The following is a 26,091-nucleotide window of genomic DNA, read 5'->3' on the forward strand; positions in this document are numbered from 1 at the left end:
CTGACTTTACATCTACAAGGTAATAGACAGACAGACACACAGACAGATGGCAGACATACAGACAGATATATAGATGGATGGATGGATAGATAGATAGATGGCCGACAGCCAGCCAGCCAGACTCCAATTAACCTGACTGCATTTCTTTGTACTTGTGGAAAGAAAACCCATGCAGACACAGGGAGAACATGCAGACTCCATACAGAACAGACTGAAATCAAACCCAGGCCCTTCTTGCTGTGAGTTGGCAGTGCTACCCACCGCACCACCTGTGACTGTGAATGAAAATTATTTAATTAGAATCCAGTTTACTGTACTCCCACCTACCAAGAAACATGTGAGATAAAATGCTTGTTGTTTGTTTTACCATATGCACCCAAACCAAGTACTATTTGTGCAGTATCTAGCGTGCTTTTGTCCCTTTTCAGTTGCACAAGGGTACCCATGAAAGTATGAGGGAGGTGAGACTGTAATGGCATTCACCTCTGTACATGTCTGGGTGTCCAGTAAACTGGATTCTAATTAAATAATTTTCATTTACAGTCACAGGTGGTGCGGTGGGTAGCACTGCCACCTCACAGCAAGAAGGGCCTGGGTTTGATTTCAGTCTGTTCTGTATGGAGTCTGCATGTTCTCCTGTGTCTGCATGGGTTTCCTCCTGGTGCCTTGGTTTTCTTTCCACAAGTACAAAGACATGCAGTCAGGTTAATTGGAGTCTGTCTGGCTGTCTGTCGGCCATCTATCTATCTTTCCATCCATCCATCTACGTATATATCTATATATCTGTCTGTATGCCTGCCATCTGTCGGTCTGTCTGTCTATCTATCTATCGATCGATCTATATATCTAAAATACAAATAGAAACTTCCTAAAACTGGATACATGCCAGTATTTAATTGGCATTGCTATCAATGCAGTGCTAGATTAGCAGTTAAGATAATAGACTATTGATCTAGACTATGCATTTGTTAAATGCCATACATGTAATTGAAATATACACATTAAATACATTATTATTGTTCATAAAATTGTGCTTATTGTTGTAAGATTGAAATATTGGTTAATCAAGACTTGTCTGTCTCTAATTTGCTAATTTCTCACAACACCCCTAAATTCACTTGTATAATTACTTTAGCATTTTCTCAATAACTAAAGAGCTGTCAGCACCTCTTTGTGTGTGTGTCTAGTGTAATGGTGTAGATCAGAACTTCATCAGGTCAGCAAAGAAACATCACACAGGATTCACCAAATTCGATCTCCTGAAAATTCTACCTTTACACTTTTCATTCCTGCATTTGTCATTGTTTTAAATTGGTATTCATTATTATCGAATAAAATCATTTAAATGGTTACAAACTTTCTAGGGGGGTTGTATTTTACATGTGCAATGACCCACATCCAGGTATGTCAGGCTGACTGCACCATGTAAGCATACTGCAGAATTTCCACTGTGTGGTACTATTGGGTAGAGTACATTTTTAAATCCCTGATCCCACAGTGGTTGTTTCCATTGCCAAGTAACCCATTCTAGATTTGGTTACATTTTATGACCAGGGACCAAGCGCACTAAAGCGGGCTGTGTGAGTGGAGCAAGTTGACCATTGACTGCTCAAATTGAAACACAGTTAATACAAGCACTATATTTAAAACCCAACTGTAAAACAATATTAAAGCAGTTATTATTACTTTACAGGATAATCCAAAACTGGCCCTGTTGTTGATAATGCTTTTTTTTTACAGTTACTATGGTGTATTTGCTCTCAGCGTCTAGTGGAGAATGTTGTCAGAGCCTCACCTTCAGTAAAGTTTTCCTACTTTCATGGACATTTTTATCCATTATTTCACAAATTAAACATAGTCAAACAAAAAGCCAGTCCATAATGTTTGATATCTTAATATGATATCCTCTATAAAACAAATGACAATTTATTGGCTAAATTAATGCTGGATGTGTAGGTTTCCTTTTAATTTTGTTGTTCAATGTGTCATCCATTATGGTAAATGTTTTAATTATTAATATTATTCTTGCATTTATTAATATTTAGACCACTTTTATTTTTATGCAAATACAATTATAATATTATAAAAAAGTATTTAGCCTTTAAAATAGCTGTCATTTAAAATCCAAATGAATAAACCTATAGCATTACATCAAATATTATTTTTCTATAATGGGTTTTAATGAAGATAGGATGTGAACACATTAGCATGAGTCAAAGATTTCTAAGAAATTATTTTAAAGTATCTATCAATTTATGATGATGCTGTTTCTATCACCGCTTTATCCTATTAAGGGTCGCAGTCTCCAATTAATCTGACTGCATGTCTTGGACTATGGGAGGAAACCGGAGCACCTGGAGGAAACCCACACAGACATGTGGAGAACATGCAAACTCCACACAAAAAGGACACGGACCGTGTCACCTGGGAATCAAACCCAGTACTTTCTTGCTGTGAGGCAACAGTGCTACCTACCAAGTCACCATGCCTGTGTCCAGATGGTATCCTTGTTTCATATGTTTTGTCTTCTGGTTGTTTCTATAGATTTATAAACCAATAGGAAATAGTTAATAAACTGTAAGGTTCTAAAAATGATGTGCGCTAGAGTCTTTGATACAAATATTAATTAGAGATTAAAAAAGTTACCTTATAAAGAGATATAGTGAATGTTAGCGGGTAAAATGTTTGCATACATTTTGCTAATACAGTTCAGACACTTTTCAGTTGGTAATAATATTAGTTTTGTATAATGTGCATGCACTTGTATACTTGAAGGTTAAAGGTGTCAAAACAGTTTCTTGATTACTGTTATCTGGACATTTATTCTAGCCCTGAATATACTCTATATGGCCAAAAGTATTTGGACACCTGACCAATAGCTTGTTGGTTTCTCATTTCAAAAACAAATGCTATTAAAATAGCTATAACAACAGCCACTCTTCTGAAGAAGCCACGGCTTCACAGAAGAAGACTTGAAGTATGTCTGTTGGAATTTGTGCCCATTTAGTTAAACGAGCATTTGTATGGCTGGCCACTGATGTTGGTCAGGAAAGGCTCGATTAATGTTCCAGTTCATTCCGAAGCTGTTCAGTGGGGCTGAGGTCAGGGCTCTGTGCAGGCCACCAAGCTTTCGTATCTTTGTGCACAGGGGCATAGTCACACTGGAACAGGAAAGGGCCTTCACTAAACTGTTGCTGCAAAGTTGGAAGTAGGGCTGGGCGATATGGCTAAAAAAACTCGATATGCTTTTGAGAAGTCACGATATACGATACAATAATGTAAACTTAACAAAGCACAGTGGCAGGACACTGCCATTATACTTTAAATAAATGAGCATAAAAAAAAACTGAAAAAGTTCAATAATTGATAATGCTTTGCTCTCATTCAAAATAAAATCGCACGATAAACAGCAGCTCCACGACCCAGATCAACCACACAGCAGCAAAAATCATAACTGCTGCTTATCTGAGCTTCTCTTCTTCAAATTAGGACCAAATCTATATCCGTGTGTTGTTCCATTAGGTATATAATCCACTTTTTTGTAAATGTTTTCCTTCATGTTTCCAGAATATTTTCAAAGTATATACAGTGTATCACAAAAGTAAGTACACCCCTCACATTTCTGCAAATATTTCATTATATCTTTTCATGGGACAACACTATAGACATGAAACTTGGATATAACTTAGAGTAGTCAGTGTACAGCTTGTATAGCAGTGTAGATTTACTGTCTTCTGAAAATAACTCAACACACAGCCATTAATGTCTAAATAGCTGGCAACATAAGTGAGTACACCCCACAGTGAACATGTCCAAATTGTGCCCAAATGTGTCGTTGTCCCTCCCTGGTGTCATGTGTCAAGGTCCCAGGTGTAAATGGGGAGCAGGGCTGTTAAATTTGGTGTTTTGGGTACAATTCTCTCATACTGGCCACTGGATATTCAACATGGCACCTCATGGCAAAGAACTCTCTGAGGATGTGAGAAATAGAATTGTTGCTCTCCACAAAGATGGCCTGGGCTATAAGAAGATTGCTAACACCCTGAAACTGAGCTACAGCATGGTGGCCAAGGTCATACAGCGGTTTTCCAGGACAGGTTCCACTCGGAACAGGCTTCGCCAGGGTCGACCAAAGAAGTCGAGTCCACGTGTTCGGCGTCATATCCAGGGGTTGGCTTTAAAAAATAGACACATGAGTGCTGCCAGCATTGCTGCAGAGGTTGAAGACGTGGGAGGTCAGCCTGTCAGTGCTCAGACCATACGCCGCACACTGCATCAACTCGGTCTGCATGGTCGTCATCCCAGAAGGAAGCTGACGCACAAGAAAGCCCGCAAACAGTTTGCTGAAGACAAGCAGTCCAAGAACATGGATTACTGGAATGCCCTGTGGTCTGACGAGACCAAGATAAACTTGTTTGGCTCAGATGGTGTCCAGCATGTGTGGCGGCGCCCTGGTGAGAAGTACCAAGACAACTGTATCTTGCCTACAGTCAAGCATGGTGGTGGTAGCATCATGGTCTTGGGCTGCATGAGTGTTGCTGGCACTGGGGAGCTGCAGTTCATTGAGGGAAACATGAATTCCAACATGTACTGTGACATTCTGAAACAGAGCATGATCCCCTCCCTTCGAAAACTGGGCCTCATGGCAGTTTTCCAACAGGATACCGACCCCAAACACAACCTCCAAGATGACAACTGCCTTGCTGAGGAAGCTGAAGGTAAAGGTGATGGACTAAACCCAATTGAGCACCTGTGGCGCATCCTCAAGTGGAAGGTGGAGCAGTTCAAGGTGTCTAACATCCACCAGCTCCGTGATGTCATCATGGAGGAGTGGAAGAGGATTCCAGTAGCAACCTGTGCAGCTCTGGTGAATTCCATGCCCAGGAGGGTTAAGGCAGTGCTGGATAATAATGGTGGTCACACAAAATATTGACACTTTGGGCACAATTTGGACATGTTCACTGTGGGGTGTACTCACTTATGTTGCCAGTAATTTAGACATTAATGGCTGTGTGTTGAGTTATTATCAGAAGACAGTAAATCTACACTGCTATACAAGTTGTACACTGACTACTCTAACTTATATCCAAGTTTCATGTCTATAGTGTTGTCCCATGAAAAGATATAATAAAATATTTGCAGAAATGTGAGGGGTGTACTCACTTTTGTGATACACTGTATATCCATATCCAATGGATAATTTATTCTCTCGGCTTTCGCGGTTAAAAGCTGAAACTGTTCATTCGTTAACTAAGCTGTCACTTATACCTCTACACTAATAAAGAGAGAGTTTTTTTTATTACAAAGCCCATCAGAATGACGCACATTGGAGAAAAAAAAAGAGAGCATATATTTCTTTGGATTAGAGGAACAACTAAAATTCCACCCAGAAACTGAATTTGGAAGCTCTGATTGGTTTATACAGTTGTTTTTCAAGGCCTGAACCATGATTGATTCACTGAAACACATGAGCACTGATTCAAGGAGTTGTTTATGCACAACACCGTAATGAAATAGAGTGAGCAAAATGAATAAATCTTTGAAAAGAGTCGTTTCTGACTTGTTTTTGTCACTCATGCGTGAAAGAGAGTGTGCTCACAGCACTTTTGTGCTCTGTTTTAAAAGTTCTCAAATGGTAACCTGTGTATCCTAGGCATACTCAATATAACGAATATGGTCATTTTCAGTATCGTGTAAAAAGTAATATTGAATATATCGATATTTGCGATATACCGCCCAGCCCTAGTTGGAAGCACACAATTTCTATTATATAATGGATTGATTACACCTGTTAGCAGTTGTTGTGGCTGAAACACATGAAACACACTTGAATATTAACAGAAGTGTCCCAATACTTTCGTCCATATAGTGTATTTCAAAGGTCAGGATGGAAAAATCTGCTCCACTCAAATGAGCTTGAATGGGGCTGCCTTACAATTTATTTAAAGATTTTATAGTGTTATAGAGCCGTTCATTTGTAAGTTAAATATATGTAATGTAATTGAATATGTAATTAAAACCCCTTCACAACCACAAAAGAGTAGACACACACACGAGCATTACATCTTTGTGTTTATTTTCATTAGAACACATTTGTAATTATTTTAGTAGTAGTTTTCATACCTTTGAAAAGATCATGAATTCTGAGTGTTTTCTTTATAAATAATTTCTCAAAGTTTGTAAAAAAATTAAAGAAGTTACTGAACTAAATCATCTATAATATTACAATATACCAGTAATATAATAATAATTTTTAAATAATAATAGTCTTAATGTATCTCTATATGCCTTTAACCTCTATATGCCTGGTAACTTTTTAAAACCTTTTTTTATATATATTTTTTTGTTTCTTTCTTTTTTTATGTGTTTTATTTATTTTTTTAATCACAGCCTTCAGGTGCTAAGGTTGTGATTGTTAGGATAGTCCTTATGGTTAAACCACACCACCAGAATAGATATCAGCCAAAACAAATCAAAATCAGACAGTTACAAAATACAAAAAAAAGGAATAAAAAAAAGAACACGAACTCAGAATGCAAGAACATTTCCAAATGAAATAGAAACACACATAGTTCAGCATTCTCGTAACATATTTACAACAGAAAAATGACTGAGGTTCAGGGCTGCATAGGTCCACAGGATAGAGAGATAGATCATAGAGAGAAAGAGAGAAAGAGAGAGAGAGAGAAAGTATTTCTGCTTGCTAGGTGAAGCTGATGTATGGGGCATGACTTACACAGTCGAAAATGAACGTGTGCTGTATAAGTGCAAGCAGAAAGTACTTCTTTAAGTCTGGTGGTACTAAGAAATATTAGCAGGCTTTTATTACATTCATTCATGTAAGTCACTGAGGCACAGTAACTGAACCCACACACACATATAACATGTTAAAACAAGAGTTACAAGAAAATCACAACCAATTTGGCTACCTGCAATTAAAGTGACATGAATAATCAGTCCCTCCAGGATTTCACTGCCTTTGTGATTGTGTATTTTGCAGCTGATTTTTGTTAAATTTACTGTTATTTCTTCTCTGGTTGTAAGTTTAATAGCCAGGAGTTGGCTGACTATCTATTAAATGACAGCAGCTATGGGTCGATACGATGTATTCGAAATCCCAGCTCTGGTGTGCTAGCGTGTTTTACCTCTGCGTCACCTGAGCGGCATATGTAATATATTTTAAATATAGTTTTAACAGGTGCATAAACACGAAATGGACTTCTACACGAATGCCCCCTTGTGGTGGCTTTACGTTACATCTTGTAATCCACAGCTGGAGCCTATCCCAGCTCTTAATGGGCGCAAGGCACACAGAAACACCCTGGACAGGATGCCAGTCCATCGCAGGGCAGACACACACACACATCTAAGGACAATTTGAGTATCTCCAATTAACCTGACTGCACGTCTTTGGACTGTGGGAGGAAACCGGAGCTCCTAGAGGACACCAACGCGGACACCTCTCAACCTGGAAATCGACACCCGGACCTTCTTGCTGTGAAGTGACAGTGCTACCTAACAACCGTCTCAAGTTCCTTGCTTAAGTTAATACAGTAGTTTGATATTCAATCACTGTATGATATGATTGAATGATTCTGAATAATGTAGCCAAATGTTAGAAGTGTTTAGAGTTTTACTAAAGGGGGCAGGCTACTGACATCATTAAAAGTAGTATCATTAGAAAGGCAAAAAAATATTGGTAGTGATTAATCATTTTCAGCTGGAAACCAAACAGTGTGGCAAATATTGCATTAAATTTACATGAATCAGGCAATCGCAAATTCCTGGAGGGACTGACTTAGGGATCTGGTTTGCTGACATAGTGGGAAATAACATATAGACATTAACAGAAAATACTGCCTCATTTAAAGTGGGATTGGACTGAATCACATTTATAGCCTATAGGATACCATTGCAGACCTGTCATCGTTTATGTAATATCGTCCTGACGTTCAAAGCATGGATGAGCGATGTAAAAGGGTGTACATCCCAGCGTAGGTTCATTAGTTTGGATTTATGTGCTTATGCTGCTGAGTATTAAATAAACACTCAACCTAACCTGACATTAGAGCATAGGGAATTCAAATAAAAATAATCTTTCACACGTATTATTGAGTATGCATTACTATTGTCATTTATCAGCTATGGCTTCCCTTCCTAGGATCGGTCCAGGGTCTCGTCTGTATTTTCGCTCTCTCTCCTGCCATCCCCTCTTTTCCCTTCCAGGTCCAGATGGAGCTGTTTATTTGTGGATTAGTGTTTGTCTGCAGTCTGTTTGTTTGGGGGAGAAGAACGGGTGAATAATTCCTTCTTTCTTATGCTTCCTCTTTTTCATTCTGCCAGAGCAGGTGGTCTCAGAAGAGAGCGCAGTGTTATAAGTATGTTAATAAGACCTCTAGAGGGCTATTTTTGTGGACTCTTTTAATGATTCATTAGGCGAGTTTTTGCTGAACAAAAGCCGAGCCCCACAGAACCACCCGATGAACCCAATACACCTAGCTTTTACTTTGATCTCTTTTTATGTAATAATCCAGCCACTTTTACATCTTCCTGTGAGGCTGACCCTCGGGATTCCTTCATCCTTAATAACCGTTTCATCCCGGTCAAGATGGATCCAGGTGGACCCAGTAGCAACAGAATAAAACTGGTTACAGGGCAGGAATGCACCCTGGATAGGACACCTCACACATATTTAGAGGAGGGAAAGGCTGTAAAATAATGCTTATTTAGAGAGAGCTTAAATTATACATAGAGGAAAGGTTGAAACCCAGGTCCTCTGTACCCTAATTCTGTGCAGCACAGACACTACTTATAATACATAATTCTATATAGAATAGAATATATATAACTCTATTTATTATACACCGATCAACCATAACATTAAAAACACCTCCTTGTTTCTACACTCGCTGTTCATTTTATCAGCTCCACTTACCATATAGAAGCACTTTGTAGTTCTACAATTACTGACTGTAGTCCATCTGTTTCTCTGGATGCTTTGTTAGCCCCCTTTCATGCTGTTCTTCAATGGTCAGGACTCTCCCATGACCACTACAGTGCAGGTATTATTTGGGTGGTGGATCATTATCAGCACTGCAGTGACACTGACATGGTGGTGGTGTGTTAGTGTGTGTTGTGCTGGTATGAGTGGATCAGATACAGCAATGCTGATGGAGTTTTTAAACACCTCACTGTCACTGCTGGACTGAGAATAGTCCACCAACCAAAAATATCCAGCCTGCAGAGCCCCGTGGGCAGTGTCCTGTGGCCACTGATCAAACAGCAGCAATAGATGAGCGATCGTCTCAGACTTTACATCTACAAGGTGGACCAACTAGGTAGGAGTGTCTAATAGAGTGGACACGGTATTAAAAAAACTCCAGCAGCGCAGCACAACACACACTAACACACCACCACCATGTCAGTGTCACTGCAGTGCTCAGAATGATCCACCACCTAAATAATACCTGCTCTGTGGTGGTCCTGTAGGGGTCCTGACCATTGAAGAACAGGGTGAAAGGGGGCTAAAAAATATGTAGAGAAATAGATGGACAACAGTCAGTAATTGTAGAACTACAAAGTGCTTCTATATGGTAAGTGGAGCTGATAAAATGGACAGTGAGTGTAGTAACAAGGAGGTGGTTTTAATGTTATGGCTGATCAGTGTATATATATGTATATATATATATATATATATATATATATATATATATATATATATACAGTGTATCACAAAAGTGAGTACACCCCTCACATTTCTGCAGATATTTAAGTATATCTTTTCATGGGACAACACTGACAAAATGACACTTTGACACAATGAAAAGTAGCCTGTGTGCAGCTTATATAACAGTGTAAATTTATTCTTCCCTCAAAATAACTCAATATACAGCCATTAATGTCTAAACCACCGGCAACAAAAGTGAGTACACCCCTTAGTGAAAGTTCCTAAAGTGTCAATATTTTGTGTGGCCACCATTATTTCCCAGAACTGCCTTAACTCTCCTGGGCATGGAGTTTACCAGAGCTTCACAGGTTGCCACTGGAATGCTTTTCCACTCCTCCATGACGACATCACGGAGCTGGCGGATATTAGAGACTTTGCGCTCCTCCACCTTCCGCTTGAGGATGCCCCAAAGATGTTCTATTGGGTTTAGGTCTGGAGACATGCTTGGCCAGTCCATCACCTTTACCCTCAGCCTCTTCAATAAAGCAGTGGTCGTCTTAGAGGTGTGTTTGGGGTCATTATCATGCAGGAACACTGCCCTGCGACCCAGTTTCCGGAGGGAGGGGATCATGCTCTGCTTCAGTATTTCACAGTACATATTGGAGTTCATGTGTCCCTCAATGAAATGTAACTCCCCAACACCTGCTGCACTCATGCAGCCCCAGACCATGGCATTCCCACCACCATGCTTGACTGTAGGCATGACACACTTATCTTTGTACTCCTCACCTGATTGCCACCACACATGCTTGAGACCATCGGAACCAAACAAATTAATCTTGGTCTCATCAGACCATAGGACATGGTTCCAGTAATCCATGTCCTTTGTTGACATGTCTTCAGCAAACTGTTTGCGGGCTTTCTTGTGTAGAGACTTCAGAAGAGGCTTCCTTCTGGGGTGACAGCCATGCAGACCAATTTGATGTAGTGTGCGGTGTATGGTCTGAGCACTGACAGGCTGACCCCCCACCTTTTCAATCTCTGCAGCAATGCTGACAGCACTCCTGCGCCTATCTTTCAAAGACAGCAGTTGGATGTGACGCTGAGCACGTGCACTCAGCTTCTTTGGACGACCAACGCGAGGTCTGTTCTGAGTGGACCCTGCTCTTTTAAAACGCTGGATGATCTTGGCCACTGTGCTGTAGCTCAGTTTCAGGGTGTTGGCAATCTTCTTGTAGCCTTGGCCATCTTCATGTAGCGCAACAATTCGTCTTTTAAGATCCTCAGAGAGTTCTTTGCCATGAGGTGCCATGTTAGAACTTTCGGTGACCAGTATGAGAGAGTGTGAGAGCTGTACTACACACCTGCTCCCTATGCACACCTGAGACCTAGTAACACTAACAAATCACATGACATTTTGGAGGGAAAATGACAAGCAGTGCTCAATTTGGACATTTAGGGGTGTAGTCTCTTAGGGTTGTACTCACTTTTGTTGCCGGTGGTTTAGACATTAATGGCTGTATATTGAGTTATTTTGAGGGAAGAATAAATTTACACTGTTATATAAGCTGCACACAGACTACTTTTCATTGTGTCAAAGTGTCATTTTGTCAGTGTTGTCCCATGAAAAGATATACTTAAATATCTGCAGAAATGTGAGGGGTGTACTCACTTTTGTGATACACTGTATATATATATATTCATTTATAATTGTTTTTAGAACTCTTTTTATATTATTTATTCTAACATCCTTCCAATGGTTTAGTTGCAGAGGGTGTTTGGCTTTAAAATAATCTTTAAAAAAAATAATACTAATTTATTTCCCTTTGAAAAGTCTTTATTTTAATTTTATTTAGATTTGAGTACCACAAAGCAGTCTACTCCAAGGGGTACGCAGACCCCTATTTAAACACTGTTCCATCACTCCACCCTTTTCAGTAGTATCTGTGGTACTATAGGAAGATAGAAGCAGGGGGTAGAATCTAAAAAAAAGCTAAAAATCTATTTATGTATTCATTTTTTCTCTTACTGCTTCATCCTGGTTAGGGTAGCGGTGGGTCAGACACATGGAATCAATGGGCAATCCATCAAAGGGCAAGCCATCAAAGGGCATCACACCCATACTTACACCTATTTAAAGCATATAGCAGACGCCTTTATGCAAAGCGACTTATAATTATCACTGAATACAATTCAAGCACTTGAGGGTTAAGGGCCTTGCTCAGGGACCCAACAGTGGCAACTTGGCAGTGGTGGGGCTTGAACTGGCAACCTTCTGATTACTAGTCCAGCACCTTAACTGCTAAGCTACCCCTGCCAGATTACAGCCAAATTACCTGCTGCTTGGGAGGTCAAAGGAAACCTCACTTGGTCAGAGGAAACCCAGACAGACAATTGGGCAACATGAAAAACTTCCCAAAGACAGTGACCAGAGGTCAGATCTAACCCAGGTTCTCATGACATATGGGTGCTGTGCAGCAACCACTCCAGCTGACCCACCATACCACCCTGGTGGTGAAAAAGGGGAAAATAAATATACCAATATTTTAAAGTGTAAGATCATAATATTATTTTATTAATTCTTCAGGATTTCCAATCTTATTACATAAATGTTCTATTTATTATTTCTAATATTTGCTTTGATTTTGATGATTTTAAGATAAAATAAAGTAAGGAGACGAGATGAAAAGTGGCCAAAATGTCTCAGCTCTGTTTTCCAGACTTGTTATTTCTAATTCAGTTTTTTTTTTTAATCCATGCGTACTTCAATCTCTTAAAATTAAACGTGCAGTCTTAAATACAGACAGACCGGTGCAGACAGACCGGTGCAGTGACATCTAGATTCCAAACTTAACGAGCTTAATTATTATTCGATCACTGTATCTGAACAATGCAGCCAATGGTTAGAAAGAATTACAATTGTACTAAAGGGGGCAGGCTACTGACATCATTATTAAAAAAAAAAAAAGTATTATTATTAAAAAGGCAAAAAAGAATTGAATTGATAGTGATTTTTGATGCCAGCATTATATTTAAAATTGGGAAACACGTGTACTTTATCCTTGGAAAATCGTTCGGAGAACAGCAGCATAACAGATCCATGCTTTTCCAAAAAACACATCAAAGAATTAAGACTTAAAAAACTCATGCTAGTTCGCGATATATATTTAAATTTGAAAATCTTATTGATCTTATTGCACAATAAGAATTGCTAACCCTGTCTCTGCCACTGGCCTCGAAATGCTGTTAGGAATGCAAGCTAGCTAAGACATTATGTCATTAACATTAACATTACTCATGAACAGTCATCCAAAATTCTCAAAATCCTGATTAAAATAAAATATGAACCATTATTTTGTGTCTGGGTGGCGATCAATGGCGTCATAGCTCATTCTCGTTGGAGCTGAACTGTTAAAAAAGAAAAGAACAATAAAACAGCAACAACAACAACAGAAAACAATCAAACAACAACCAAATAAAAACTCAGAAGATCAGCCCTTAGCATCTTTTCTCCTGCTCAGTTTAACACAAAAATAAGCTCTCATGTCTTTGGGTCACTTTTAAAGGCCCTGGCCAGATGGAGTTCTGTTCTGTGATTGTGTGGCTACTCGCCAAATTATGATTAGTTTAATAATACACATGTGAAATATAATTAAAAAGCATTTTTTATGAGTCCATGTTATGATCATCTCTGCAAGTAGGGATTGCAGAAGTGTGTGAATGTGTGCACGTGTAAACAATGAAAAAAGCCCTTTACTGTGGAAGATATGAGATATTTAGCAAAGCGATGGATACTTGGAGTCTTTCAGCCAAGACTTTTACTATAGGAGCCGTAGACGTGTTTGTTTTTCCACAGATCATTGTGATTCATGAATAAAATGTAGGTTAGATCTTAATATTGACTAAAACATGCAGTAATTAAATAGAGAGGAAACAATAATATGTATATAAACACACTACTAATAGATGAATGCCCCAGACACACCAGAAACGTGACGTTTGCATCGCTTTGCAGATTGATCATGGTCAGCCTGAGATTTTAACCAGTTAGCAATTTAGCTGTGACCTTTCTGAGCATTTTACCTTGTAACTTGTAATTTGGAATGTATTTAAGATTCCAAAATTGATCCAGAGGACAAAATCAGGTCCTATGCGAACACACACATTTACACATCAAGAGCTTGTTGACTGCCTGCCCTAACTTTCTTGCCAAGTTGCTGTTAGCAAGCTGTGCTAATTCTGCCCCAATAATTAGAAAAAGAAAGATCTACTGTCTGAAAATGAAGGACCATTTTTGGATCAGTTAAGCAAATCAGCAAGTCACCAATGCAGATTTATGGCTGAAAGTTTGACAGGTATTTTTGTTTATTCATTTCCTTTAGCGCGTTCTAGTGCAACTAAACAATTGCATTATGCCTCCTCTCCACTGATGCTGATCCCCACCCTGATTGAGGAGAGCAAGACTGACACGTGTGCAGTAGCCGACTGCATCTTTTCATTTGCATGAGGCAAGTTCATATGCGGATCAGCTTTGTGTACAGAGAGCCACACCCTGTATCTGTGCAGGCGCCATCAATCAGCAAACAGAGGTCATAATTGCCTCAATCCGGCTCCCAGCCTGTATAAACAACAGCCAATCGTTGTTTATGTAGGCGCCCAGCCCAGCCGGATGTCAGCTCTGGTGTGCTAGCGTGTTCTTCCGCTGCGCCACCTGAGCGCCACCTTCTGAAATTTTGGTTTCTGATGCAAAATGAATTTGCACTGGAAGTTTGGAACAGGAAATTGCTTATTGCTGTGAATCCATACTCACACCTGTACACATATTTAGGGGCAATTTAATGTTTAAAGTCCAACCTTTGATGGTTTTGGAAGGTGAACGGAAACCTGAGTATCCAGAGAATACCATACAAAGACCAGAGAAGATGATGGAGAGTGATGGGAAACCTGGTGTGACCGGGGCTTTGGGGAGTTTAATTTTTAGCCACTAACAATTTAGGTTCCAGTTAATTCCTCCCGGAGAGTCAAACTCCCTACTGGCAGTATCAGCAATACTGGCACCTGCTTAGTTATCTTTGGTAAGGGAGTATCAATAAACGAATCCATATAATAAGCTTCAGCTGATCATTTGGACGTTCAAAAAGGTCGATTTCAAATTTCCTGACCTATTAAATCTAATAAAATCAGTTTACAGGCTCCATAGTGATCCTTGTGATGAACTGAGCAGCATATATGAAAGCATGGGTGGGCACAGATATGCACACATACACACACATGCACACACACACTCATATTTTCATCTAATTGAAGCTAATTTACAAATAACCCATCCACATGTCCCATCCTTTTCAGCACAAAGACCGTTAGTGAAAATAGAACGAAAACATTAAGAGATCCTGTAGGTATCTAGTGCAACTGAAATCAAAACCATTTGACACAGTGTAAAAAATATGGTGCGAGAGAACTCCACCCTAGAGAGGTCTCTTTCAACAAAAGGCTGCGGTGTTGTCCCTTGTTCATGACGTTGGATTAGGCTTGTCCAGTGTTCTATAATGTCCGCTAGTCTGTTTCTTCTGTCCGTCTGTTTGCTCGGTTGATTGCGTGTCCACGGTATCCCATCCAACACCGTGAGTCCACGGTGCAGTCGATTGCGGGATCCGTGCAGCTGGACCGAACGCTGAGAGAGTTCTGCTGGCTGTAATTGAGTGTCGCCTCGTCACTCCTCGTTGGTGGAGTTCTCCTCCAGGGTGGAGATGGTGCTGAGGTTGTGGGAGGCTGTGATTGTAGCCACAGTATGGAGCAGAACCAGGACTAGCAGACAGAGTTTGAGCCTGCTGTTGCACAGTCTGGAGTTCGCTGATGAGCTCAGGGACGTCCCGTGCTGGCAGGACGGGTGAGTTCTTTTGAGAGTCCCTCTGGAACTGTTGTCTGGCCTGCTGTCCCATCGGACGTCGCAGCACTCTGCTTCTGCGTCTGATGGGCTGTCTTCCAGGAGCCCTGAGGTGCAGGACAAAACATGTTAGCAGGCAGGAACACAAAGGAGTATAACACATCTGAGTTTACTGAGGTTCATTGTCCCTACAGCCATTAAGCTCTATAACTCCTCTATAAGTATCCATCCATCCATCCATCCATCCATCTATCTGCTAGCAAGCAATACTTTGGATTTAATTGCTTATCAAAAATATATTTCTAGCAGATGTAATTCTCAAATAAAGATAATAATAATTAATAAGGCGACACAGTGGCTCGGTGGGTAGCACTGTCGCCTCACAGCAAGAAGGTCCTGGGTTCGATTCCCAGGTGGGGTGGTCCGGGTCCTTTCTGTGTGGAGTTTGCATGTTCTCCCCATGTCTGCGTGGGTTTCCTCCGGGAACTCCGGTTTCCTCCCATAATCTGTAAACATGCAGTCAGGTGAACTGAAGACACTGAACTGCCCTATAGGTGAATGGGTGTGTATGTGTGTGTGTATGTGTGTGTGTGTGTGTGTGTGTGTGTGTGTGTGTATGTGTGTCTGCCTTGCGATGGACTGGCGCCCCGTCCAGGGTGTTACTGTGTGCCTTGCACCCATTGAAAAGCTGGGATAGGCTCCAGCATCCCCCCCCCGCAACTCTGATTGGATAAGCGATTAAGAAAGTGAGTAATAATTAATAATAATTTCTGTGTGGAGTTTGCATGTTCTTCCCATGTCTACGTGGGTTTCCTCCAGGTGCTCCTGTTTCCTACCACAGTCCAAAGACATGCAGTCAGGTTAATTAAAGATACTTAAAAGTCCCATAAGTGTGAGTGTAAATGATGGTGTGTGTTTGCCCTGTGATGGACCGGCGACCTGTCCAGGGTGTTTCCTGCCTTTCGCCTAGTAAATAGGACCCACTGCGACCCTGAATAGAATAAAGCGGTGGTAAAACAGACAGTGAATTAATAATCAAGTTTGTTAATCTTAGAGATATTTAAAGATGCACTGATTAGTTTGTAATTAATTTCCGATTACACATAAGTTCAGACTTTTACAGCAAGTAATAAGACTAATAAAACACCACCGGCTGGATTGTTTATATTCCTTTCACCTCCAACCCTACCTTACAATGAGGACCCCTTGCTACTGTACATAGTTAGCATCTTACGACATTTTAGTTGTGTGGGAAGATATGAAAACTCTATATGTACCTCTAAATGCTTGGTGTTCCAGACTTATTTATACAATTTTAATTTCACTTATGTACAGATACTTACCAAGCACTTGTCCTCATCCAGCCACATCCAGCATAGGAACATCAAACCGATCGAATAATTTGTAATACAGTTTAAAAGTTCATGTACTATACACTTTGTACATACACCGAACAGGCATAATATTATGACCACCTTCCTACTATTGTGTTGGTACCCCTTGTGCTGCCAAAACAGCCCTGCAACTGTGATGCACTGTGTATTCTGACACCTTTCTATCAGCACCAGCATTAACTTCTTCGGCAATTTGAGCTACAGTAGCTCGTCTGTTGGATCGGACCACACGGGTCAGCCTTCGCTCCCCACTTCGATGACATTTTACTGCACCGCTCAAGTCAAGCTCTGAACAAAGCGTCTGTTCATTGTTAATTTGAAATAGGATGCCACCTGTGCAACAAGTCCAGTCGTGAAATTTCCTCGCTACTAAATATTCCACAGTCAACTGTCAGTGGTATTATAACAAAGTGGAAGCGATTGGGAACAACAGCAACTCAGCCACGAAGTAGTAGGCCATGTATAATGGCCATGTAAAATGGGACAGAGCGGGCTCAGCGGATGCTGAGGGGCATAGTGCGCAGAGGTCGCCAACTTTCTGCAGAGTCAATCGCTACAGACCTCCAAACTTCATGTGGCCTTCAGATTAGCTCAAGAACAGTGTATAGAGAGCTTCATGGCCGAGCAGCTGCATCAAAGCCTTACATCACCAAGCGCAATTCAAAGCGTCAGATGCAGTGGTGTAAAGCACGCCGCCACTGGACTCTAGAGCAGTGGAGACGTGTTCACTGGAGTGACGAATCACGCTTCTCCGTCTGGCAATCCGATGGACGAGTCTGGGTTTGGCGGTTGCCAGGAGAACGGTACTTGTCTGACTGCATTGTGCCAAGTGTAAAGTTTGGTGGAGGGGGGATTATGGTGTGGGGTTGTTTTTCAGGAGTTGACCTTGGCCTCTTAGTTCCAGTGAAAGGAACTCTTAATGCTTCAGCAGTTAGATTTTGGACAATTTCAAGAGATTTTGGACAATTTCATGCTCCCAACTTTGTGGGAACAGTTTGGGGATGGTCCCTTCCTGTTCCAACATGACTGCACACTGCAGCAAGGTCCATAAAGACGTGGATGAGCGAGTTTGGTGTGGAAGAACTTGACTGGCCTGCACAAAGTCCTAACATCAACCTGATAGAACACCTTTAGGATGAATTAGAGCGGAGACTGTGAGCCAGGCCTTCTTGTCCAACATCAGTGTCTGACCTCACAAATGCGATTTTGGAAGAATGGTCAAAATTTCCCATGAACACACTCCTAAACCTTGTGGAAAGCCTTCCCAGAAGAGTTGAAGCTGTTATAGTTGCAAAGGGTGGGCCAACATCATATTAAACCCTATGGATTAAGAATGGGACGTCACTCAAGTTTATATGCATGTGAAGGCAGGCAAGTGAATACTTTTGACAATATAGTGTATATATATATATATTACGTGTACTGTTATGTTTACTGTATACGGTTTCTTTAAAAAAATATATTAAGAATTAAAATAGAAACACTTCTCTTTGCAACCAGCAGATGGAGTCAGACACAAACTTATGGGTAATTGAGTGGGCTCAGGGTTGACTGCACTGCAATCCCACCAAGCACACGGATTTGGAATGAAGAAAACGGTTACAAAGAAATAATAATAACAACATTAATAATAATATTAATAATAAAACACTATATCCATGCATATGCCCACCTGTGCATATAAAACTTGGGCTTCCACCGTAAATTAACTCATCGTTGTCAGGCAATATGAACGGACACCTCTGCTGGACCTCTAAGCAGTACTGTCTGCACGGGATCCTGTTGCTGCAGTGCATCTGCGTGGTCTGGAAGTACTGGGAACACAGCCAGTGTTTGTAGACGGTCTGAAGAGGCAGCGAGAAAGAGATCAGGGTTAGTCAGGAGCCTGGTAACAATCATAACCTAATCCCTCCTGCCCTCGTAACATGGCAACCCTGCCGCCTCCCCTGTATTTGTTCATCCCAGATGAATTTCCATTGTGTAACATTTATAGGTTTTCATATGCACTGCACTGCGCTAAAATTAACGCCTGTGTGTAAAAGCAGGCCGTAAAGCGTCCACTTATGCTCGACACTAAACGTACAGGTACTGTTAGACATCAATTTGGGCACTAACGAGTCTTAGGAGATGAAGGATTAAAAATAAGTGCCTAAGGCTATGACTTCATAATTAAGTACCCAACTCAAACCCATCTGGGTTTTCACACTGCTCTGGAATTTCTTCTGTCAAAAATTCTTAATACTGTTATCATAAGTGCACTTTAAAAATTGAAACTTTAGACAGGCTGCCTGTCATCAACACTGAGAACAAATTGGTGAGATGTTTCTTGTTATACACTGATCAGCCATAACATTAAAACCACCTCCTTGTTTCTACACTCACTGTCCATTTTATCAGCTCCACTTACCATATAGAAGCACTTTGTAGTTCTACAATTACTGACTGTAGTCCATCTGTTACTCTACAAATCTTTTTTGCCTGCTTTCACCCTGTTATTCAATGGTCAGGACGCCCACAGGACCACCACAGAGAAGGTATTATTTAGGTGGTGGTGTGTTAGTGTGTGTTGTGCTGGTATGAGTGGATCAGACACAGCAGTGCTGCTGGAGTTTTTAAATACCGTGCCCACTCACTGCAGGGCTCTAGACTAACGTTTTGCACTGGTTGCACTGGTGCACCTAACTTTTTTTCTTAGGTGCACCAGCACAAAAGTTAGGTGCACCCAAATTTTCGACCGCATCGCATTTAACACCGCAGTTTTACAGGTTCACTTTTTTTTTTTTTTTTTTTAAATCACTGTCCATACAGGCAATATTGACTTGGAAATAACTAACAATCTGGTCAACATGGCCTCGTCTGATGATCTGTTTGCTGCTGCCTGACAATGAAGGGCAGTGGGGAGAGGGGACACTTGGGCAGTGCATTTATCGCGGCATGTAATGTGTTTTATAGATGCATTGGGCTTTTTCAGCCTTTCAATTCGAAATGTATTAGAACCAGTCACAAATATACTATTGCCGGCCACTGTCTTCTTTACAGTTAATTATAGTATTACAGACTAATTATAGCACACTTATAAAAATAATAGAGTAAATGTGTATGTATGTGTGTAGCCTATATCTATTTATATGTGTGTGTATATTTAAAATTATATGTATATGTTTGTGTGTGTGTTAGAGTGTAATCTTAAATGCAGTGCATTATATTATCGACTTTACTGAATCTTTTACAGATTCCCAGAATCGCTTGCGGTGCACTCACTGCGTATTTTGACTACATGTATTGTAATATATTTTGGTCTTTTAGTTATTTTTATATTTTACTTAACGAAAATATTGTCGTGTTTTTACTTTCACTATCGCGGCACTTTACCGCTAGCATTAGCCCCTTGCTACTGTAGAGGGTCGGCTCACCTAGCCGCTGTCTGGTGGGGATGCTGCGGGTCTTTTGTTGTGCGGTGGTGGAGGTGAGGGAATAAAGGCACACGACAGGGTCGAGTCACTTTAACTGTTTAGTCAGGACTTAAGTGAGCGTTACAACACTTTACACCGCCGAGCTCCAGAACCCGAACTTCCATTCTGGGGACATCCGGCGAGTCTCATACACAAAACTAAACTTACTGCAGAACATCCGAACGCACGTGGCTGAGCTGAATGTCGCTCACATATCACCGCTACAATATTGTCCCGCCCTTCACTATCTCTGATTGGTTTAGACCATGATATTGGCCTAATGTGTGTCTGTTGTTTTTTTTTTCCCTCGGACGCCTGGTCGCACCGGTGCGACCTGAGATTTTTTTTAGTCGCACCATTGAGAAATTAGGTCGCATGTGCGACCAAATTGGTCGCACTCTAGAGCCCTGCACTGTCCACTCTATTAGACGCTCCTACCTAGTTTGTCCACCTTGTAGATGTAAAAGTCAGACACGATCGCTCATTTATTGCTGCTGTTTGAGTGGGTCATCTTCTAGACCTTCATCAGTGGTCACAGGGCGCTGTTGGCTGGATATTTTTGATTGGTGGACTCTTCTCAGTCCGGCAGTGACAGTGACGTGTTTACAAACTCCAGCAGCATTGCTGTGTCTTATCCACTCATTCCAGCACAATACACACTAACACACCACCACCATGTCAGTGTCACTGCAGTGCTAAGAATTTTCCACCACCTAAATAATACCTGCTCTGTGGTGGTCTTGTGGGGGTCCTGACCATTGAAGAACAGGGTGAAAGCAGGCTAAAAGAGTATGCAGAGAAACAGATGGACAGTGAGTGTAGAAACAAGGAGGTGGTTTTAATGTTATGGCTGACTGGTGTATATGCAATAGGGATGCAACGATACTCTCTACCCCCGATGCGATACGATTCACGATACTGGGTTGACGATACATTTATTTAAATAATAATTAATACAAATTATGACAAAGTTTCCTTTTATTATTTATCTTTAAATAAAATAAAATAAAATACTGTATTTGTGTTTATCTTTTATTTATCTAAATAATGAATGCCCTTTTATTTCTGAGGTAGGTACAAACTATGCCATATGCTTTAATGCTTATTGTGTAAAAAACAAATCCAACATTATATATATAAAAATCCCCTACCTGGCAACTTTGTGAAGTGCCGTCAACCAGGCGAGGTGAATAGCGCCAGTGCCCTGTGCTGTATAAAGTGAATATCGATTCATCTTAAATGAATAACCGATTCGAATCGTAGCACATGTGCACCGATTTTTAAATGTCTTGTGGTGCATCGTTACATCCCTAATATGCAATGCTGAAGGTTATTCTGACAGCTTACTGCCGTGAAAAGCAAGTCTGGTGGAAGTGGCCAAGGCTCAGCGCCATCTAATGTTCACCATTGTTTAAAGATCTGATAATCATGTAAACACGTCTTCTAAACCTGATGTTGTTTATGTCCATAGCACAGATGAAACATGCTCATTTTGACATAACAAAATAATACAATTTAATAACCAAGCACTACGAATGCCTCCCACTAATCATTATTTTACTACACAATAACTACACAACATCTCGGCATTATCGGGATAACTGACTCAGCACCAGAGTATTCTATTTTGCAACCTTGTTTGATTGATTGATGGAAACTGATGAATAAATACATTACAGGATTAATCAATATTTGACTGACTGGCTGAATGAGGGCTGCAATTTGCTTTCTTAGACATGACTCATGGAACAGCCCGAAATGAATCCCTGAGAATGTGGACAATTTTTGTGGTTAATAACAAAAGTTTACAGCTTTTAAATGTGCACCAAAAAAGACTTAACACAGAGTAATAAAGACATTTTGAACACAATGTAAATAAAAGATTCATGACACATAATGCACCAAAACCACAAGCTTAAGTAATTCAGCATTTCTACTACAATTTATTGATCATAACTTCATAACATAATTTGGTGTATAATATGGTAGTACATTGTTTTTTTTATATGGGTTTATAATGAGCTGCTAAACACTAAACAATTCTGATTTCTTACTGTAACATACCCAGCTCCCAGCTGCCATACACACACTGCAAATTAACACTCTCTTTAAACTGCACTTTAAAGCACTCTCTGCGCCTAATCAGCAACTCTTTAAAAGCATACCTGGGACCGAGTCTCTTGTGTGTTAGGGCAGTTGTAGCCTAGTGGTAAAGGTACTGGACTAGTTATCAAAAGGTGCCAGGTTGTCACTGCTGGGCCCTTGAGCAAGGCCCTTAACCTTCAATTGCTTAGACAGTATACTGTCAAAGTACTGTAAGTCGCTTTGGATAAAAAGCAACTGCTAAATGCCGAAAATGTAAATGTGTGTTAGTCATATTTACTAACTCTGCTTGTCTATCAGTATATCTGTCTGATATGCCTGGCTCACGGTTGGACTTGATTTTATGTCTGCATTCTTTCGCTTTGTTTTGAACAGTGGTGGTTTTCCTCAATTCTTCCTGCGTTCCTGATCTCCAGTTCTTTCACCAGTCTGGTTTTCTGGACAGCATTCAGGTTGCAATGTCCTGGTGGGCAAAGTTGCACCCATGGACCAGCCAGCAGAGGCCGTAATTATAGCAGTGATGAGGAATCCCTACAGCCCACCCACCCAGCAGCCATTAGCCAATCATGTCTGGATGTGGGTGCATAGCCGGATGATAGCAGAGTTGTGCCCTGGGCTGCATCCCATGATTTTGTTTTTATTTTAAATGTTAATTACTTTGATTAATTTAGTTACTATTGTTCTGTCTTCTGTCTGGGGCAGCACGGTGGCTTGGTGGGTAGCACTGTCGCCTCACAGCAAGAAGGTCCTGGGTTCGATCCCCAGGCTGGGCGGTCCGGGTCCTTTCTGTGCGGAGATTGCATGGTCCTCCAGGAGCTCCGGTGTCCTCCCACAGTCCAAAAATATGCAGTCAGGTTAACTGGAAACACTGAATTGCCCTATAGGTGAATGGGTATGTGTGTGTGTCTGCCCTGCGATGGACTGGCGCCCCGTCCAGGGTGTTACTGTGTGCCTTGCGCCCAGCACCCCCCAAGGATTATAATGTTTTAAGTTATAGTTTTGCCATAGGGCATTTCCTGCTGCCTGCACTTTTACCACCTGCGTCTGTTTTACCACCACTTTATCCATTTCAGGGTCGCGGTGGATACAATTCACTGGGCAAAAGGTAGGAAACACCCTGGACAGGTTGCCAGTTCATCACAGGGCAAACACACACACACACACACACACTCAGGGCAATTTTTTAGTTTCTCCAGATAACTTCACTGCACATCTTTGGACTGTGGGAGGAAACCGGAGCTCCTAGAGGAAACCAACATGGACACGCAGAGAACATACAAACTCCACACAGAAAGGACCAGGACGGCTCCACCTGGGAATCGAACCCAATACCTCCCTGCTGTGAGGCGACAGTGCTACCCACCAAGTTACCGTGCCATCCCCTGCACTTATTTGACTTGATTAAGTACAGTATATGTATACAGGAGAAAATAGTACTGTATTAGCAGTAGTGTAATAGTAGTTAGATTTAAATACAACAATTGAATTCTCACTAGTAAACATAACTGGTATTTTTATTTTTAGAACCTCACTGTTCAGTTCAAACATGCATATAACAACATGTTTCTGTTTTCTGTGGCACAGAGGCAGATCTCCAGCTCCACTCCAAACATCAACTTGTGTAATTATGGATGCAATGAATCACCGGCTTTGCCTTGAGCGAAGCTACACACTGTATGGTGATACATCATGTCACATTTCCGCAGATATGCAATATTTATGTGGCGGTACAAATGAGGACTCTTTAAAAAGCACATTTCATTGTCACACCCATTTCGCTCCTGCTTTTATTCCCTTGTAAGCCCTTATTAGATTCCGACTGAACAAACCTAACATGCTAATGTCTCTTCACATAATGAATCCCTTCTGAGACAGGAGCAAAGCAGACATTAAAGGAAGATGACAGATTGCACAGAGGGGTCCACACAAAGCCTGTCTTACAGGTCATTCTCGGTCTGCCTGATTGACATTCAAGGTAAATAGGATTTAAGAAGTGAAATCAGATAACAGGTTGTTACAGTTTACTGGGGACAGCAAAAATGCTTACACGTGGGCAGCATGCCGTATGCATTTTGTCACCTCTACTTTGACAGGGGTAGTGTAGATCAGCACTGTGTACGGAGAGACACACCCTGACAGCACTCTTTTCCCATCTATGTGCAGGCGCCATCAATCAGCCAGCAGAGGTCGTAATTGCATTAGTTATGAGAGAGTCCCTATCAGGCTTTTTTAAATATCCCACCCCTATCAGTAAAACAGGCCAATTGTTGTTCATGTGGCTGCTCAGCCCAGCCGGCAAGCAGAGCTGAGACTCGATATGATGTATTCGTGTGTGTTTTTACCACTGCGCCACCTGAGCGGCATGTTTCTGGAACATAAATAGAAATTCAGACGCCTGAACAAAACAATAAAGTAACATTTAAAGGCAATGATCAAACCCAGGTCGCTGGAGCCCATGTTGCTGTGTGGCACCGACTCTGCTAGCCGTGGAACCAAGCTGCCCTTCTTTAAACCAAATATATGAATTTCAGTTGCAAACCCTTTTAAATCACAATAAAAATAAGAATCACCCACTCACTTTTTAAGCTGCTTATCCTAATCAGGGTCACAGGGGGTGCTGAAACACCATGGACAGGGCGCCAGTCTATCGCAGGGCACACACACACACACACACACACACACACACACACACATATCTAAGGGCAATTTTAGTATCTCCAATTTACCCGACTGCATGTCTTTGGACTGTGGGAGGAAACCGGAGCTCCAGAAGGAAACCCACACGGACATGGGGAGGACATGCAACCTCCACACAGAAAGGACCCAGACTGCTCCACCTGGGAATCAAACCCAGGACCTTCCTGCTGTGAGGCAACAGTGCTACCCACCGAGCATCATACCGGCAAAAACAAGAATCTGATTTGTTAATTGTCTTTAACATTTATATAACTTACATATATAAAATCTATAACTTTTCTAACTATAAACAAATCTTAAATTTTAAGTGTGCAACACTCAAAAAAAGTTACACCATTTAAAACTCCATGCAAACTCCACACAGAAAGGACCCAGACTGCTCCACCTGGGAATCAAACCCTGGACCTTCCTGCTGTAAGGCAACAGTGTTACCCACCGAGCCACTATGCCACCTAAAAGAGGTACAGAGGCACAACCATGCTGAAACAGGAAAGGACCTTCCCCACCATGTTGCCACACATTTAAAAACATGTAATTTGTTGGATATGATTGGATATGAGTATGGCTAAAGCATCTGAATAACCTTTAATAATTATGAGAAGAACTGATTTGTTTTGATTTAGGAATATGCATTAAGCATAGCCAATTAGTCTTTCGCTACTGGGGACCCCAATCGTGTCCGAGGAGGGTATTTGCCTGATACACGCTCCCTCTGACACATGCACAGTCCACTGACCCCTTCTTATTCGCACATACATTGGTGGATTCACGTGTGAGGTCAGTCTCGCACATGGAGAGTCATGCAGTGATTATGTACAGGCGCCCTGGGCTACTAACCAGGGTCCTTACACATTTACATTTTACATTTTTGGCATCTAGCAGACTCTCTTA

The 26,091-nt window shown here is 41.1% G+C and overlaps 1 protein-coding gene across 1 annotated transcript in view; it reads right to left on the bottom strand.

Annotated features, from left to right (window-relative positions):
• Window positions 1–14,863: 14,863 nt before the first annotated feature.
• LOC134324549 (NALCN channel auxiliary factor 1) overlaps window positions 14,864–26,091 on the bottom strand; it is a 162,667-nt gene continuing 151,439 nt past the window's right edge. Inside the window, exons 2-3 of the mRNA XM_063006428.1 lie at window positions 18,621–18,792; window positions 14,864–15,661 (exon numbers count right to left, since the gene is read on the bottom strand). Coding sequence (XP_062862498.1) covers window positions 15,381–15,661; window positions 18,621–18,792 — 453 coding nt within the window. The 3' untranslated portion in view covers window positions 14,864–15,380. The remainder of the gene's footprint in view (window positions 15,662–18,620; window positions 18,793–26,091) is intronic.

This window comes from Trichomycterus rosablanca, chromosome 12 (genome assembly GCF_030014385.1).
Source record: "Trichomycterus rosablanca isolate fTriRos1 chromosome 12, fTriRos1.hap1, whole genome shotgun sequence".
NCBI classification, from domain to species: domain Eukaryota; kingdom Metazoa; phylum Chordata; class Actinopteri; order Siluriformes; family Trichomycteridae; genus Trichomycterus; species Trichomycterus rosablanca.